Source organism: Microcaecilia unicolor, chromosome 11, assembly GCF_901765095.1.
Source record: "Microcaecilia unicolor chromosome 11, aMicUni1.1, whole genome shotgun sequence".
NCBI classification, from domain to species: Eukaryota; Metazoa; Chordata; class Amphibia; order Gymnophiona; family Siphonopidae; genus Microcaecilia; species Microcaecilia unicolor.
Genome location: NC_044041.1, coordinates 88,892,292 through 88,906,268, shown reverse-complemented (window position 1 = coordinate 88,906,268; position 13,977 = coordinate 88,892,292). Strand labels below are relative to the sequence as shown.

At 45.6% G+C, this 13,977-nt stretch overlaps 1 protein-coding gene across 2 annotated transcripts in view; it reads right to left on the bottom strand.

Moving 5' to 3' along the window:
- Positions 1–385: 385 nt before the first annotated feature.
- LOC115480115 (cytokine receptor-like factor 1) overlaps positions 386–13,977 on the bottom strand; it is a 30,572-nt gene continuing 16,980 nt past the window's right edge. Inside the window, exons 6-8 of one of the 2 annotated variants that reach the window (XM_030218594.1) lie at positions 12,799–12,967; positions 1,952–2,134; positions 386–1,268 (exon numbers count right to left, since the gene is read on the bottom strand). In XM_030218594.1, coding sequence (XP_030074454.1) covers positions 1,255–1,268; positions 1,952–2,134; positions 12,799–12,967 — 366 coding nt within the window. In that variant the 3' untranslated portion in view covers positions 386–1,254. The remainder of the gene's footprint in view (positions 1,269–1,951; positions 2,135–12,798; positions 12,968–13,977) is intronic. The other variant, XM_030218593.1, reaches the window with a different exon arrangement.

Here is a 13,977-nt window from a genome sequence, read left to right as displayed (position 1 = left end):
AATCCAGCTCAGCGGGGGATCCAGGGAAGGGCAGCGCTTCCAGGCAGCGTTTTTTTCACCAGGTGGGCGGCAGTTTCGGGAGAGGAGAGGGAGGGCGGGCGGTGGTTTTTTTGAGGGCAGTGTGCAGCGATTCCTAGGCAGGGGGAGGAGTAGGTGTTTCCCTACTCCTCCCCCTGGCTGGGTCGCTGTTTACTGCTGGCTGGGTCGCAGTTTGCCTGGGTCATCGCTGTTTGTGCTGTTTGCTGGGTGTCGGGCTGGACTCGGAGGCGCAGCCAATCAGTGGCACTTCAGGAATGACGTCACTTTTATCTACTCCACTTTCCTGAGCAGCTCTGGCCGGAATCCACGGTTCCAGGCAGCCTCAGAACGTTGGAGGTGAGAATTATTATATAGGATATGCATGACTGGTCCTATTCTATAACTGTGCACCTAACTTTTGGCACCATTTCTAGAATTTAGGGGTAAGTGTTGCCCTGGCACATATACAGCTGGGTATATTAGGACACAAGAGTCTTGTACGTGCATGAGACAAGCCACTACCTACACTGGGCCCAGCTCAGAGCGTCCATTAAGGCTTTATCTCGCTTGTGTTCCTGCTACAATGTACCATGGGCCAGGATAAAGTCCAACGCAATGAATACACTGAGTGGTGTGAACCACAGGGCTACTGACTGGACTCAAACAGCACAGTAAGATGCCGGCATGTGGGGGAGCTGCTGCTGGACATCTCCAGCTCTGATGCTCCTTTCTGATTTTTGACTCATTACAAACAGCGACCCCTGCTCTCCCCTCCGCTTCCCCCTCAAATCATTTACTGCGCATTGGCCTCAGTCATTCACTGTGCATTGGTACAGGTGCAAGAGGCATTGCCCTAACAGTTCCTTAGGATGTGGAAGAGGCAGAAACAGCAGTAGTTGATTTTTAAAGGCTCCTTTCCCATCATTGATTTTGCAAGAAGAGACAGTGATGAAGCAAATCCACTTGGTTATTCTGCAGAGACAGAACAGCAGGTCCTGCAGCTCCTGAGATCTCTATGAAAAACCAGTTGGTAAAATGGACAAGGAATACTGGGAGCATCCCATTTTCTCTTTTGTCTTCTGAAGTTGTGTTAAAAAATCATTTTCTAAGAAAAGTAATTCCTTGAAAGTTTGTACAGAGACTCCACCATGTGAGAGAAAGTCGCTTTCAGCAGTGTCCTGTCCATCCAGACCTCCCTTCGACTCTTCTCATGGTCACAGTAGACGCTACAACTTATCATCTGGTAGCACCTGAGAGAAAAGAAGGGAGACTTTCTCAAAGTATAACACTAGAATGAATCTCAGCTCTTTCATTCTGCAGGAATCTTTTGTTAGTCTAATATGTATCATAGGAAACTTTTTTTAGTCTAATGGATCAAAATATGCCCTTATAAGATAACCTTGCTCTACAGATTTGTGTTTGTGTGTTACAGTCCTGGTATGATCCTTCTATTCTGAGGGGCCCTAGTTCTAGCCATGAAATGTTATAAATGGTGAGAATCAAAGATGTAGTTTGGGGTGGGCTTGGGGGTGGTGTCCCTCCCCCAAATGATGCCAATGAAGAACTGGATCCCTCCCCATCACTGCCAATGTGATTTCCTTTTCCTTTGCCCAAACTACAAACTACACAGATGATGAGACTCTTAGCTTTATCAGTTTAGGGGCCCTTGAAATTGTTGCCCCCAGGCTTGGGCCACTATCAAAATCTGGGAATATATTAAAGAGTCTTGGACCCCAGGTAGAACTCCTGCCATGAATCTTTCTATTCTAAATCCCAAATTTCATTTACCCTTACTCTTAATCTGATCTTTTATGGGCTTAGGCCACTATCAAAATCTATCTCCTTCGCAACCCATCCCCACCTTTATTCGTCACTGCTGCTACCCATAGTGCAGTGCAGGAGGAAATTAGTAAGAACTGATGGCGTGCCTTACCTACCTGGTTGCGTGTCTTGTGGGATTTCTGGAGCCACACCCGCCACTGGTCATAGAGCTTGATGCTGAGGTTGGAGCAGCCAAAGGCATGTTTCTTCATCCAGCCAAAGAACTGTTTCAGCTCCCGCCGCAGGGTAGAGTTCTGTCCTCCGCTCTTTGGGTCACACACCCCAGTCAGCCTCTCTGGAAACACACACCTTATATTAAACTAGGGGGCTACAGTCAGGGAAAAGGAAGAAACTACCAGATGTCGCTCCCATGATCTCAGCTTTGAGTGCTCATGGCAGGCCGCTAGAGTGAAGCAAGTTCATGGCAGCCAGGATCAGTTATCCCAGATTTAAAGGGGCTTCCTGTCTTTAATCAGACCCTGTAGGCAGAGTCAGTATTCATCAAATGAAAACTTTCAATGAACTGTATGTGAATTAACTTCTTGGAAATACTACAAGGATATCTTCTACTGATCTTTAGAACTGTAAGGAGGTTATTCTCTAAAGGTCCCCTTTAGTAAAAAGCACTAGGCCCTTAGCGCAAAGGTTAGCACATGAGAACAGGCTACCAGAAAACATGTTAAAGCACTTTGCGGTATCTTGCCTTTTAGTGTGTGCTAACCCATGCATTACTTAATAAAAAAAAATATTCTTGGAGGGAGTATGGTATGGGCAGAGAGTGGGTGTTCCTGCATTTTCCAGCTACCGAGTTATGATTAGCAAGTGTTAACTGGAGAATGCAGAGTTATTCTGGCAGCACCCATATTAACGCTGGTGCTGCATGCTAATTAGTGCACAACCTGTATTAAAATATTCTAGAACCCCCTCCCCCCCATAAGTGCTGCCTTAAATCTGGGCTTAGTGTGTAGCAGGGGCGTAGCCAGACTTCAGTGGGAGGAGGGTCCAGAGCCCGAGGTGAGGGGGCACATTTTAGCCCCCCCCCCCCCCCGGTGCTGCCGACCTCCTGACATTTTTGACCCCCCTGCCACCACCACCAACTTTGACCCCCCCTGCCGATGACCCTCTCGATACCCCTCCCGCCGCCACCTACCTTTGCTGGCGGGGGACCCCAACCCCCACCAGCCGAGGTCCTCTTCTTCTGGCACAAGGCTTCGTTCTGTTCCTGTGTGTCTGACGTCCTGCACGTTGTACGTGCAGGACGTCAGACTCACAGAAACAGAACGAAGCCTTGCAGATCAGCCAGCAACCCTCGCCAGCCGAGGTCCTCTTCTTCCGGCGCAAAGCTTCGTTCTGTTTCTGTGAGTCTGATGTCCTGCACGCTGTACGTGCAGGACGTCAGACTCACAGAAACAGAACGAAGCCTTGCGCCGGAAGAAGAGGACCTCGGCTGGCAGGGGTTGGGGTCCCCCACCAGCAAAAGTAGCCGACGGCGGCGGCGGGGGAGGGTTGGCGGTGGGAGGAGGGGTCGAGAGGGTCGTCGGCAGGGGGGTCCAGGGCCAAATCTACGGGGGCCCAGGCCCTCATGTAGCTACGCCACTGGTGTGCAGAAAAGTCCTGCGTAGCTCAGATTTTACTGCACTTTAGCAAAAGGGCCCCTATGTGACATAAGCGTGTACAACAGCGATTAACAGTCTCAAATAAGTGCTTAAAAAGTTACCCTGGATTGTACATACAGAAAAGTTAACACTGGGAAACCCTTCATCTTATGCAATACTCCTGGAAACGGAAAATGGGAGGAGCAGGGGTGCATCTGGCACTTATCTTAGAAAATAAATGGATAAGTGTCAGTTTTTGCAGGCACATACACTCACAAACTCTCAGAGCAGGTGTAAGATTGTGCGGGAATTTCTGGAGAAACGCAGATAGATTGCCAATGTTACTTTTATAAAATTAAGTGCCACCCATGGGCCTATATGCTTTGGCAACTTAGATGGGAGATTATCCTCTAATAGTTGTTGCAGAATAGAAAAGCTTGAAATGCAGGTATTGCATTACACAAGTGGGATCCATGTAGCCTCCAAAGCCCAGGTATATCACCACCTCTGGATTCTTTACTGATCCAAGAGAAGCTCAGAGGACCTGTCAAGAATCCAGCTTTCTCCAAGACCAATATCACCATTCAAACTCTGCATGGAAACTTATGGGTTGATTGAGTGAAATCTTATATAACATGAATATAGAATATATCTAACCGTAGCTCCCTTTGCTTAATAGCAGGTTTAGGTTTATGCATATGTTTATTGGCACTTCTTATACTGCCTTTCAATAAGAACAAACAAAGCGGTTTACGGTCTAAGAAGAAACAGAAAAGAATGACGATATTGCATAGGAAAGAGAAAGAGAGAAAACAAAAAGAGAACAAAAGGAAAACAAAATAAGCAGAACCAATCACTGCCTGGGAAGGACTTACGGGTCCTGTGTCCCTGGAAAGGCTTGGGAGAAGAAGTAAGTTTTTAGGGTAGGACAAAACTTGACATAGGAGGGCTCAGCATGAAGTGGTATTGATAAATGATTCCATGGAGCAACATAAAAGAAGGCAGATTGTTTCGAAAAGTGGAGGGCGTGGCAAGACGATGTTTGCAGGCAGAGTGCAAAGTTCTGGAGGGTGCTTAAGGAATAAACAGAGTAGCAAGGTTGGAGGGTCTGCCAGTATGGAGGGCTTAAAAGGTTTGTCACCCTGTCAAGCAGTGAGTGCCCCAGCAGTACCGGGGAGGAGAGGATACATGGATATCCATTGGGACAAGCACCACTCCAGTGAGGTGATCACACTCCAGCAACTGCATAGGTGCTCCAGAGAGCTCCTGTTGCTATGGTGCTGGTGCCACACCCCAGGCATTCGTCCGCCTCACCCACCCCTTCCAATAGTCCTGCTTAAGAGCTGTGCAAACATCTGCCTAGATTTCAAACCTTAGCATATTTACAGTTTCAAAAATGCTTCTGTGTTGTAATAATACTGCCCTGAAGAGCCTTGACTGTTAACAGGGGTAAGAACTTTAATTTGGCAGAATGGAGACCATGTAAGAATAAATAATTTAAGTGTAAGAATGAGATATTTGGTTTTAGACCATTTGCATGTCTCGCTCTCTCTCCCCTCCTATACCCAACCCCCAACCCCACATACTCATGGGCACCAGTAATTTCTTAATAACTTCTCATTCAAAGCTGCCAGAGTCGCTGAGCATCTTGTCTCATAAACTCCCTGATTTCTATTTGTCTGTCACAAGCCCTAAAAAGGAGAAAGCTGCCCCACGCCTCCAGTCACTGATCCCAGGAAACATGACAACTCTCATAGCACTTCTGCTCTCACTTTGCTCTTTCCCTTTCCAAAGACCTAGCCTTTGTTCTTACATTAGGACATTAAAGCAACATGAATAACAAGGGTCTTCTTCCACCTTACTGTTATGAATCAATGGTCTCTTATTATTTATTGCGCTTGTATCCCACATTTTCCCACCTATTTGCAGGCTCAATGTGGCTTACAGAGACCTGTTATGGTGTCGCCATGCCAGGGTAGAGAATACAATGTTGTTACAAAGGAGTCAAGGAAAACAAGAAGATTTATTCAAGCCGTTATAAAGAGATACATTCTTAATAAAGGTGGGTGTGTTATGTTGGTTATGTGTTTTTGTGGTAGGCTTTGTTAAAGAGATAGGTCTTCAGAGATTTGTGGAAGTTAGTTAATTTGTTGATCGCTTTCAAGTGGGTTGGAAGTGCATTCCACAGCTGCGTACTTCTTCTTGGTACTGTGGTTCTAAGACTTGATCATCAAGACCACCCCACAACCATGTATAGTTTTCAGGGTAACCACAATATAAACAGGATCGAGTTGGTCCAGAGGATGGTTACTAAAATGGTCAGTAGTCTTCGTCATAAAATGTAAAGATCTCAATATGTATAAAGGCGGGAGAGGGGAGATATGATAGAGATGTTTAAATACCTCTATGGCATAAATGCAAGGGAGGCGAGTCTCTTTCAATTAAAAGGAAGCTCTGGAATGAGTGGACATAAGATGGAGTTAAAAGGGGATAGACTCAGGAGTAACCTGAGGAAATACTTCTTCACGGAAAGGATGGTAGATGCATGGAACAACCTCCCAATGGAGGTGGTGAAGACGAAGACAGTATCTGAATTCAAAAAACCTTGGAACAAGCACATGGGATGTCTTAGGGAGAGGAAGGGATAGTAGATGGTATGGATGGGCTGACTGGATAGGTCATATGGTCTTTATCTGCCTTCATTTTTCTGTTTTTATGGAAATTAACATAGTGTGTATTAAAGTGCAGCTCCTGAGTATGCATGGTGGATATCCTGAAAACCAAACCCAACTGAAAGTTTCAGGGTTTAGCATCAGAACTACCCATCTGCTGGGTGCAGGCCTGCATTGAGACATAGACAACACAGGCAACAGCAAGGTGTGAAATTTTGACAGCATCAACTAACCAGGCCAAAGAGAAGCCTGCTCCCATATACTTTAGGGCCACATGTGTATGCTGCTCCAAAGAGGCACCATTGCCTTCCTCTGTGCTCTTTTGGCTCTCCAATCTTGGGGATCTCTGACAGTCTTCCACCTCCTGCTCTCTAGGATGTGCTATCTGGTCTTGCATATAAAGCACCAAGACCTTAAATCCGGCCCTGACTGGGGAAATAGAATTCTTGACTCATAATTTCAGATTGCTAAAATATTTTCTTTCATTTTACACCATGTGCAACACCCTGCTGTGAGAAGGGTTTCCCTGGAAGCCCCACAACAGGGAGATATTTTTTCATAGAAAGGGGGCTGAATGCATGGAGTGGCCTCACAGTGGAGTCAAGACAAATGCAGGAACTCAAGAAAACCTGAGATAAGTACAGAGGATTTGTAACTACAGAGACGTAAAGGGTGAAGCCAGAGTTCAGAGTCTACACTACTGCAACAACAGTGTTGATCTTCTGCTGGATCAGCCCAGAGAGGGGCATAATCGAATGGAGACGACCATCTCTAAGGACGTCCTGATGAAGGGGCAGGGAAACCCGTATTATTGAAATAAGATGGGTGTCCATCTTTTGTTTGGATAATACGGTTGGGGACGCCCAAATCTCAACATTTAGGTCAACCTTAGAGATAGTCATCCCCGGTTTATGGCGATAATGGAAACTGAGGACGTCCATCTCAAAAACAACCAAATCCAAGTCATTTGGTTGTGGGAGGAGCCAGCATTCGTAGTGCACTGGTCCCCCTGATATGCCAGGACACCAACTGGGCACCATAGGGGGCACTGCAGTGGACTAACTGATGCACTAACTGAATGGAAAAAGGCATGCAGTGGTCACTAACCACGTCCCACACCGAAAAAAACAACTTTAAAAACGTTTGTCTTTTTTTTTTAGAGTATGGGTGAAGGATGTCCTTCGCTATGCCTCTGTGATGGCAGTTGAGGACAACCTTCACTATTTATTTAGATTTTGCTCACACCTTTTTCAGTAGTAGCTCAAGGTGAGTTCCATTCAGGCACACTGGATATTTGTATGCCTCTGTCCCTGCAACAGCAGTTGAGGATGTCCTTTGCAGTTGAAACGGCAGTTGAAGACTGAGGATGTCCAAAATGTGGATGTTTGTGAGAAGGACATCCATGCCTGCTATGGTCCTTTATTTAGTTGGATTTTGGATCACAAGTAGCAACAGTGGGATTTGAACCAGCCACCTCTAGATTGCAAGACCAGTGCTCTAACCACTAGGCCACTCCTCTCCACTCCCTTGAAATGTGGCCATCCCTGTGGGGGGGGGGGGGCAGTTGAGGACGTCCAAAATGTTTGAGAGAAGGACGTCCACGCCTTCGTTATGCCTCTGCTGACACACACATACTTCCCCCCCCCCCAGGGACCTGCATACTGCCCCCCCATAGGAATGGCCAAATTTCAAGGGAGTGGAGGAGTGGCCTAGTGGTTAGAGCACTGGTCTTGCAGTCCAGAGGTGGTTGGTTCAAATCCCACTTCTGCTACTTTTGATCCAAAATCCAATAAATAAAGGGGGTGTCAGAGGCATAGCAGGCATGGATATCCTTCTCACAAACATCCACATTTTAGATGGAGGCATCCTCGACTGCCGTTGCAGGGACAGAAGCATAGAAATACCCAGTGTACTTGAATGTAATGCACCTTGAGCTACTACTGAAAAAGGTGTGAGCAAAATCTAAATAAATAAATAGCGAAGGACATCCTCAACTGCCGTCGCAGGGACGGAGGCATAGCGAAGGAGGTCCTTCACCTATACTCTTAAAAAAAAAAAAAAAAAAGTCACGTTTTTAAAGTTGCTTTTTTCAGGGTGGGAGGTGGTTAGTGACCACTGGGGGAGCCAGGGGAGGTCATCCCCGATTCCCTCTGGTGGTCATCTGGTCATTTAGGGCACATTTTTGTGGCTTGGTCATTAAAAAAAAAGGACCAAGTAAAGTCGGCCAAGTGTTCGTCAGGGACGCCCTTCTTTTTTCCATTATCGCTTGAGGACGCCCCTCTGTTAGGCACGCCCCAGTCCCGCCTTCGCCACATCTCTGACATGCCCCCGGGAACTTTGGTCATGCCCACAACGGGAAGCAGCTGGGGACGCCCAAAATCGGCTTTCAATTATGCTGATATGGGTGATCCTGAGAGAAGGATGTCCATCTCCCGATTTGTATCGGAAGATGGACATCTTTCCCTTTCGAAAATAAGCTAGAGAGTCTTCTTAAACTCTCTGCATAAGTACATAAGCATTGCCATACTGGGAAAGACCAAAGGTCCATCAAGCCCAGCATCCTGTTTCCAACAGTGGCCAATCCAGGTCACAAATGCCTGGCAAGATCCCAAAAAAGTACAAAACATTTTATACTGCTTATCCCAGAAATAGTGGATTTTCCCCAAGTCCATTTAATAATGGTCTATGGACTTTTCCTTAAGGAAGCCATCCAAACCTTTTTAAATCTCCGTTAAGCTAACCGCCTTTACCACATTCTCTGGCAACGAATTCCAGAGTTTAATTACACGTTGAGTGAAGAAACATTTTCTCAGATTAGTTTTAAATTTACTACATTTTAGTAGCTTCATCGCATGCCCCCCTAGTCCTAGTATTTTTGGAAAGCGTAAACAGATGCTTCACATCTACCCGTTCAACTCCACTCATTATTTTATAGACCTCTATCATATCTCCCCTCAGCCGCCTTTTCTCCAAGCTGAAGAGCCCTAGCCGCTTTAGCCTTTCTTCATAGGGAAGTCGTCCCATCCATCGCCCTTCTCTGCACCTTTTCTAATTCCACTATATCTTTTTTGGGATGTGGCGACCAGAACTGAACACAATATTCGGGGTGCGGTTGCACCATGGAGCGATACAAAAGCATTATAACATCCTCATTTTTGTTTTCCATTCCTTTCCTAATAATACCTAAAATTTCTATTTGCTTTCTTAGCTGCAGCAGCACACTGAGCAGAAGGTTTCAACGTATCATCAATGATGACACCTAGACCCCTTTCTTGGTCTGTGACTCCTAACATGGAACTTTGCATGACATAGCTATAATTCGGGTTCCTCTTTCCCACATGCATCACTTTGCACTTCCTCATATTAAACTTCATCTGCCATTTAGACTCCCAGTCTTCCAGTCTCATAAGGTCCTCTTGTAATTTTTCACAATCCTCCCTCGATTTAACAACTTTGAATAACTTTGTGTCATCAGCAAATTTAAGTACCTCACTAGTTACTCCCATCTCTAGGTCATTTATAAATATGTTAAAAAGCAGCGGTCCTAGCACAGACCCATGGGGAACCCAACTAACTACCCTTCTCCATTGAAAATACTGACCATTTAACCTTACTCTCTGTTTTCTATCTTTTAACCAGTTTTTAATCCACAATAGAACACTACCTCCTATCCCATGACTCTCCAATTTCCTCTGGAGTCTTTCATGAGGTACTTTGTCAAACGCCTTCTGAAAATCCAAATACACAATATCAACCGGCTCACCTTTATCCACATGTTTGTTCACCCCTTCAAAGAAATGTAGTAGATTGGTGAGGCAAGATTTCCCTTCATTAAATCCATGTTGACTATTTGTCTCATTAATCCATGCTTAGCTTTTGAATATGCTCTGTAATCTTGTTCTTAATAATAGTCTCTACCATTTTGCCCGGCACCGACGTCAGACTCACCGGTCTATAATTTCCTGGATCTCCTCTGGAGCCTTTTTTAAAAATCGGCATTACATTGGCCACCCTCCAATCTTCCGGTACCATGCTCAATTTTAAGGATAAATTAGATATTACTAACAATAGCTCCGCAAGCTCATTTTTCAGTTCTATCAGTACTCTGGGATGAATACCATCCAGTCCAGGAGATTTGCTACTCTTCAGTTTGTAGAACTGCCCCATTACATCTCCAGGTTTACAGAGAATTCATTAAGTTTCTCCGACTTGTCAGTTTCGAATACCATTTCTGGCACTGGTATCCCACCCAAATCTTCCTCGGTGAAGACCGAAGCAAAGAATTCATTTATTCTCTCTGCTACTGTTTTGTCTTCCCTGATCGCCCCTTTTACTCCTCGGTCATCTAGCGGTCCAACCGATTCATTTGCCGGCTTCCTGCTTTTAATATACCTAAAAAAAATTTTTACTATGCATTTTTGCCTCCAACGCAATCTTTTTTTTCAGAGTCCCTCTTAGCCTTTCTTATCAGGGGCTTTGCATTTGATTTGACATTCCTTATGCTGTTTCTTATTATTTTCAGTCAGTTTCTTCTTCCATTTTCTGAAGAATTTTCTTTTAGCTCTAATAGCTTCCTTCACCTCACTTTTTAACCACACCAGCTGTCGTTTTACCCCCTGCAGCTGGAGTGGAAAGTAGAGGCTGCCACTGGCCTGGATCTGGTACCTTTTTGTTTGCTTTTTTCTTTTTTGAAAGGGAAATAGGCAGATGAGAAGGGTTTGAACTGGTCCTTGTGCTCCATGATTCTATATTAACTATATAACTAATAGCAATTTAATTATTTGAAGGTTGTAAAGCCTTTTAAGAGTTAGTGATGGTATTCCATAGATGCAGGGCCTGATATTCAGCTGGAAGTGCTCAGCGTTTTGCTGATCGCAATTGACATTATACCTGGAAATTCAATGCCAGGTTATGTCCAGGCTCCGGCACTGAATTTCCAGGTGGCGAGAACATAGCTGGTTAAGTGTGATATTTGGCACCTAACCAGGCATGAAGAACAGCATGAAGGTAGGACTACATTTTATGCCGTTATCTTAGAGGCCAACCAAAAGAGGGTCCAAATCTTCCGCAAAGCGCACAAGCAACCAGAAGAAGAGCGGAAGAAACCAAAAGGACCAGACTGACGACCACAAAGAGTAAGAGCACCAAAATAGTTTTATTAGGACCCTACATGATCCGTGTTTTGGCCAAATAGGCCTTCCTCAGGGGTCTTCAAATTGACATATACAGATATTCCTCCAAAATTACACGGGGTAGAAAGAATAAGCACAAAAACGCTGGTGCTATCTGAAACGGAGCATAGACATTAATGCCTGTAAAAGCCGGCTTGTGGTCTTCAGTCTGGTCCTTTTGGTTTATGCCGTTATCTTAGCCAGAAAAGTGTTGAAAATCGACACTTAACCAGCTAAGTGCCGACTCTGCCACTGGAATGCTCCCAAAATAGCCAGTTTCAGCTTGGGTGGTAACCTGGCATTTCAGCGGCGCTATCCGGTTAAGTGCCACTGAAAATGCCCGGTTACCCTGGACAGGCGATTTAAATGGACAGTACGCTCTTCTGGAATATTGGGCCCATAGATTTTAATGGCTAGGGGTGTGTATGGCCAATAAAAACTCCTTTGAAACAAATTTTTTCCAGTTTGGGGACACTTTTCCTGTTTGTTTGACATATTCTTTTTATTATGTAGACATTTTTTGCATGTAAAACAACAAAAAATGCACAGAATGTATGCATGTTAATTCATAGGTATACTAGTAAAAAAGGCCCGTTTCTGACACAAATGAAACGGGCACTAGCAAGGTTTTCCTCGGAGTGTGTATGTTTGAGAGAGTGTCTGTGTGAGAGAGAGAGAGTGAATGTGCGAGTGTGTGTGTGTGTGAGAGAGAGAGAGAGTCTGGATGCGAGGGTGTCTGTGAGAGAGAGAGTGTGTGTGTGAGAATGAGAGTGTGTGCAAGTGCATATGTGAGACACAGTGTGAGAGAGAGAGAGAGAGTGTGTTTCACACAGATACAGTGTGTGCAAGAGAGAGAGTGTGTGTGAGACACAGAGTCTCTGTGAGACTGAGTGTATGAGACCAAGAGAGTGTGTGAGTGACTGTGTGACACATAGAGAGTGAATGTAATACAGTGTGAGACAGAGTGTGTGAGAGACAGTGTGTGAGAGTGAGAGAAAGACTGACTGTGAGAGAGAGAGAGAGAGAGAGAGAGAGAGAGAGAGTGTGTGACAGAGATACCTCCCCACCCCCTTCTCTGGTGTCAGGCCCCCCCTCCCTCCCTCCCTTTCTGTGGTGTCAGCCCCCCCCCCCCCTCTCTCTGGTGTCTGAGCGTTACTGTGCAGGACGCTGAACTCTGGCTGTGCTTCAAGGAACTGACCAATCCTATTTAATAGAATGCACCTCCAACATTCTGAAGCCGAGAAACCTCATGTGGTTGGTCACTTCTGCTTGTGACGAACCCGGAAGTACGTGATGTCAATTCAGGAGATGGATACAGAGAGCAGGAATGCCTCAGCCATGCAGTCAGCTTCAGAATGTTGGAGGTGCGTTTTATTATATAGGATGTGTGCTCAAATAAACCAAATGCATGCTCACAAATGCAAACCCCTAATAATGGCTCTGGCTAGTGCAAGTCCACTGTGTCATGTGTATCACTGTTAGTGCTGTCGCCTTGCGAAGACAGATAAACCAGTTACTCACCACTTCGAGGAGTGGAGGCAGCGGTGGGGTTACTCCAGTCACTCCAGATCCCGGCTTTCCTCGATCCATAGATCCCAAATGGATTACACCGGACCTGAACAAAGTAGACAGTGCCGGCCTTCAATCCAGCTAGCCGGCAGGATGTCTGATTCCCGATGTCATCCACCACCTTCATCAACAAATCAAAGCCATTCAGATTCAAGGCAGCAAATTCAGTGCTAAATCTACTTTCACTCCCTCAACTCCACAAATAACTCCACCTCGGTGTTATGTCCATTTATTTCCCATAGGTCATCCATCTTTCTTGATATCTTTTAGGGCAGACAAAATATATAAGATGTTCCTTTTGTGCTTAATAGTTGTAGGATTGAATGCTCAATAGTGGTTTGACAGTGGCCTGTCTTAGGAAATGCTTTATTGTGGACTTGTGAGTGGTTGTGCCAAAAACATTAATCTGCCCAATACTCAAAGCAATTTAAGCAGGCAGGGGAGGCTCCTGCCCACTTAAATCATACTTAGTGGGCTAGCCACCGATACTCAGTGGCACTTAACCAAGCATATTGACTCTGACTGGCCAAGTGTTAGGGAGGCCGGAGAGGGGCGTTCCGGAGCTGGGGTTGGGGAGGAACTGGTGCTGTCAATATTCAGTGCCAGCATCCACATAGCTAAGCGACCAAATAGGACTGCATAAAAAGGAGTCCTAACATTGGTTACTTAGCTATGTAGGTGCCAGAACAGAATATCAGCTGGCCCCTGCATAGTTGTCAGCGGTGTCCTGCCTGCCACACACATTTTCTTCCTTCCAAAGCCCCCCCCCCCCCAACATTACCTGTCCCACTCCTTGAACCCTATCACCATTAGAAATGCTCTTCCTCCTGATTCCAATATCCCCCTCTGGGACCCTGACAGCAGAGAACAAATTCCTCCCCCGCCATCAAAATCCCCCCAAACTAAGCCCCTCTCCCCATGTGTCAGTAGTTCCCCCCAGGCCTAACTTTATGTCCCTGGTAGTCAAGTAGGTCTTCAGGGCAGGAGTGAACCCCACTCACTCCTGCCCTAACGGCTGCAGCTTTAAAATACTACTCTAGAGGTAGTCTCGTGGTACTACCACTAGAGGTCAGCCTTCCATAAAGGGTGACCTTCACATCATGGACACCCTCTACATGTGAATTGTAACAT